The 5,222-nt window shown below is 43.3% G+C and overlaps 1 protein-coding gene across 1 annotated transcript in view; it reads right to left on the reverse strand.

The window, feature by feature from the left end:
* Window positions 1-4,342, reverse strand: part of CUNH16orf45 (chromosome unknown C16orf45 homolog) — a 157,456-nt gene extending 153,114 nt beyond the window's left edge. The window contains exon 1 of the mRNA XM_004644495.1: window positions 4,120-4,342. Coding sequence (XP_004644552.1) covers window positions 4,120-4,225 — 106 coding nt within the window. The 5' untranslated portion in view covers window positions 4,226-4,342. The remainder of the gene's footprint in view (window positions 1-4,119) is intronic.
* Window positions 4,343-5,222: the final 880 nt, after the last annotated feature.

Raw genomic sequence — 5,222 nt, forward strand, 5'->3', positions numbered from 1 at the left:
ATTATATATTACGTATACTATAGACAGGGTGGAGCAAAATTGAAGATAAATGGGAAGTGGGGAGTTATTTTTCAAATGGATGAGGGAACATGAGATGGAGAATAGGGAATAAGGATATGAAAAATTGAAGTGAAAAAAATAATGAAAATATATAGGGCTTTGTAAATGTGAAGAGAGCCAAAAGTTGGAGGAAGCAGGGAAATAGAAGTGTAGGGGATGAAAAAAGAATTGAGATGTATTGTGTACGTACATCCACTCCCCACAAGAAGCATAATCACTGTGTACAGCAAACTTGTACTAATAAATAAAAAATAATAAAAAGTGGGACTCTAGGGCAAGTCAGATAGCTCAGCAGATTAAAGTGCCTGCTTAGGCAGGTGCAGGGACTGGGGTTTGATCCACTGAACCACATGCCATTCTGGCACCACCCCTGCCCCCAGGGCATGCCGAGACTGCAACTGAGACTGGGTGTGGTGGCTTGTGCCTGTAATCCCATGCTTGGGAGGCTGAACACAGGAGGATCACTATAAATCCAATCTGTGTAGTGAGACCCTGTAGACCCTTTACTAAATACATTAAAAATAAATAAAATGGGGCTCTGGGTTAACTTTTTAAGGACACTTGGAGCTTAAGAATACACATTAGTGGTGAAGTACTTGCCTACTTGGGGGAGAAAAGGATTTCAAATGTGAATAAATAAAAAGGGAGATAATTATTTGGGGATCCATGCAAAAGCAAAACTATGGTCTTACATTAGACCAGAAAACAAATCTCAGAGTGTTTGATGGTTTAGAAGAATGTGTAACCCTTTTTATCACTTTATAGTTTTCAGCCTAGGAGTTAGAAGAACAAAAATGTCAGGGGTTAGGGTTGGGGATATGGCTCAATCATAAAGCTCTTACCTTTCATGCACAAGGAAGTTCTTAGGCCATGATAATCTAGCAATAAAAGATAGCCAGCCATAGTTGAGAAACACAGACCACTGGCCCTAAGATTGTGTCCAAGCAACAAAGCCAAAGGTTCCAGGTTTTAACAGAAGAGGTTGAACTAATAAAGTAGCCATCACAGCAGGTGAGAAACTAAGGCATTTCATTGTGATTTTAATTTGAATTCATCATGCACGCACACACACACATACACACGCACACGCACACGCGCGCACGTATGTCAGGGTCTAAACTAGAATAAACTGAGCACTTGCTACAATTTTTCTATTTGCTTGTAAGTTTTCCTAATACAATGGTGAGAAAATAAAAAGCTAAGAATTGTTAGGGACCTCCCCAGCATTCCTGTTTTAGACCAGGGTGTTGTTTTATGTGTTTCCTTGCGAAGTTTCTTCTACAGATGTTGTAATAGAACAATGGAAGGAGTCGAGATGCATTGGACATTCACCTTGAGATCTACATAGACTATCTTACTTAGTATTCACAATAAAACAGTGAGGTAGGCACCACTATTATCTATATTTCCATAAAACAGAGGCAAAGTCAGAAATTGTTGACCTGAGTGCCCTACAGCTCAACATAACAGCATAGCTTTACTTCTTATATTTCATTTTTATACTTTTGTGCTGGATGGTTAAGACCAAGGTAAAGCAGGACCTATGCAACAAGAGTTGTAGCTTTTGGGTCTGATAAGGTCAGTGAAATCCCCTCAGGATTTATCCTGACATCCTGTACCTGATTGTAGATCCTTTGTCAGTGTCAGCCTTGTGGATGAGTCATGGCCATTGCTTGGCCAATGTGCTCTCTGTGAAAGCCTGAGAGAATGTTTTCTCTCCATGTGACTCTCCTTAGGCACACTCTACATCATTGATCACTTTCCTCTTTGGCCCCATAATCTTCTTGATCAGAAAATTTGGGACACTACTGAGTTACATGACGTTACAGTACAAGTTCTCATATGTCCTAAGTCTTAATTGACCTTAGAAGACTAGGGTCAAAATGCTGGCTTACCTTTCAGCCCTCCTTTTTCTGTAATTTTGGTCTGCAAATTTAGGTTGTTAACCATCCAGAAGACAAGCTTATTGTTATTACCATACAACTTAGGCTGTTAAGCTTAACCTTACTATCTGTCTGAATATCAATCATCTATAGGCACAACATGGAACAGATATTTTTCATCAAGTATTGATATGTTGAACTTTAAGTCTGTACAGAATATGATAAAAAAAATTTAAAAATTAGAATATATTTTAAAAATAGGCATAAAGAATCAAGCAGAAGACCCAATACTATTATGGGCTACTGGACTCTTTTAGAATATTTTGCTGAGTTTACACACCTATAATATTCAAATAATGGAACTTAACAAACAAAGGGGATACAGATGAATGTGCATTTTATATCTGTGTATTCAAAGTGGTTAGGATAGATATATAGTTACATTCTCTTAATGAATAGAGAGATTTGTTCTAATGGTGTTTGTAAATAGGATATCATGTCCGCATCTTGTACAGCAATTAACCACTAAGAAGAATGTATGCAATGTCTTAATTATTGAAACTGTCCTACCAATTTGGTTTGAAACTGTCTCATTGCTATTTGTTTCTCAGTAAAATTATGGAAAAAAAACAGAGGCAAAGTGAAGCATGGAGATGTGCCTGATGTCATATTATCAGCAAGGAGCAGAGGGAGGATTCGAACGAGTACTTATTTGAATATGTGAGACTCTACTTCTTGTGGCCCCAGCCTTCCTTCAAGACCACTGTGATCTGCAGAGAACCAAAGTGCTGTTACGTGTCACTGACCTGGTTCTGGGACTTTTTCAACAGAAAAAGTTGGGAACCTTAAAGAGGTTCCCAAAAACGTGAGAACAAGAAACCTTCATGCCAAAAGTCTTGGATTTAAACAAGTGTGGGTCTAAATCTAGATTGTATCATTTAAAAGTTGTATCACCTCACACGCCCTGTTTCTTCCATGTTGGCAAAGCGAGACAAAATAACCCAGAAGGACCTTGGGGAGATTAAATGAGATGCTGCACTGGAAGTTCTTAGGCCATGATAATCTAGCAATAATAGACAGCCAGCCATAGTTGAGAAACACAGACCACTGGCCCTTAGATTGTGTCCAAGCAACAAAGCCAGGTTTTAACAGAAGAGGTTAAAGCAGTAAAGTAGCTATCACAGCAGGTGAGAAACTAAGGCATTTCATTGTGATTTTAACTTGAATTCATCAGAATGAGAATACAACTGAGCCATTCTAGGAAGATTTTGGGAATTCATCATTGTAGATAGAGCTACAGCAATTTTCCCCCAGGTGAAGACCAGAAAAGAGCACATTCACGACACTTCAGCCCAGCATAACTCAGAAATTGGTGCTGAACAAGACCACACAGAGCACTGCTAGCAAGAGCCCAGTCCAGGAGCAGCGGGGTGGGAGCCTGGCAGGTGGCACGGGGGGGCAGGGGCGCGCGGCTGCCTCTATGTTTTGAGGGTAGGAATCTGAACTACTGTGTCCTATTAATTAAAAACAAAAATCCTCCATTTATTTCAAAATGCTGACACTAGAACAAAACAGAGTACCAGCAAACACAGGCGGTCTGTTTCAGAATGCCTTTAGGACTAGTCCCAAACCAGATTGTGACAAGGGAAAGAGGAGAAGGGTTTGCTTGGAATAGTCTCCCCCCACCCCCAATCCTTTTCCTTTACCCCCCGCCCCAGGAGATGAGAGAGGTTGGGATTTCAGAGGCGCCCTGAACCTGGTGCTGGGGATAGCAAGCTGAAACCCAGCGGACACTCCCCCCTCTTCGAGGACGTGGGCGCTTTCCAGGGTGGCCCTAGGCTTCAGCACCCTACTGCATCCCTGGCAGGAAAAATATTCTCCTCCCTCAGCTGCGGGAAAGACCCTACTTCCCAGGACCAGAGGCTAGCAGACGTATCCAAGACTTCCAAGTCCAACCCAGACTCCTGGGTTGGCTGCCAGGCGATTTCTAGAGCTCAGTGAAACCCAACCCCGAGGGTCCCCCCTTTTGTTTGCGGGGAGAGCGCAGCGCTGCGCGGCATCCCTCTAGCCCTGAAAGCGGGGGCGCTTCTCTGGGTGGGTTCCCTGCAATAGGCGCGCTCAGGCGACCACAGTCGGAGGATCCCAACTGTTTCCCCATCCCTGCCCCAGTACTCACTTCTCCCCAGTCCTTCTGCTTTCCACTCTGTCTCCTCCACCGCCCCATAGCGCCTTAGAGGCTTCTCAGCTTCCAGATGGGTGGACAAAGATTGCTTTAACTCCATCGCTGATCTCCCCGGAAAGGTCGAAGAATCCCTTTACTCCATCCTTACTACTGCGGGCTGTAAGGAGGGAGGCTGCTTCAGCCAGCAGGGTTTTAAGGGGCTGGACGATCGTGACGCTGCTCCATCTCTTCCGTCGCCAGTCGCCAGCGCCCGGGAGCGCCAACTGGTACCCAGGAGGGGGAGGGATGCGGAGCACATGCGCACTGGAGAATAGGGGGAAGCCTGGAGGCTGGGTAGGGAGAAAGAGGGCATATGACAAACTCTAAGAAGAGCAGCAAAACAACTAAAAACCCAAAGCGAGCAAGAATGAGGCCCCTGCCCATATAGAACTGGTGGCCCTGTCTTCATGGGTTGGCACTGTGGGTGGCTTATGACCTGTCTGCTGTAAGACAGCTGCTAGGTTTGAGTGGGATTGGTAAACCTATCTTCATCGGTGGGCGATGGATGCATCTTTGTGGGGAGTACACACACCTCGAGCTGGGGGTTTGGTATGTTTTTGTGGGAATCTCTGTACTTGTGTGTATAATTTGAATGTTAAATGGGACAGTGGATGTCTGTGTATTTGCACGGACTTGAGAAAGATGAAAATATTTTGGACATAGGAATAACACTTGTTTGGGATAAACACTGGGCCCTTACTTTGTAGAAATGCAGAGGTTGACCTTACTGATAAAGGCCTGCAGCATTAAACACACAAACTAAAATCAGGAGCTATAAAGCAAAATCAGTGCAATTTATTGAAGGACAACTAGGTGCACAAACAACCATCAATAACTATATGAAACAGATAGTATAGCTTGCTCTGTTGTTTTTTATTGTTTACAGGGCAAGAGACTGAACCAGACCCTTCTACATGCTATGACCTACTGCCCCAGCCCTGTTTGCCTTGTTTTACAGAGGATGAAACTGTGGAAAGATTAAGCTATCTGCTCAAGTTTTCACATTTACTAAGTGCTGTGGCCAGTATTTAAATTCAGAAAATTTGAATCCAGATGTA

The sequence above is a fragment of the Octodon degus genome, unplaced genomic scaffold (genome assembly GCF_000260255.1).
Source record: "Octodon degus isolate 3935 unplaced genomic scaffold, OctDeg1.0 scaffold00200, whole genome shotgun sequence".
NCBI lineage: Eukaryota > Metazoa > Chordata > Mammalia > Rodentia > Octodontidae > Octodon > Octodon degus.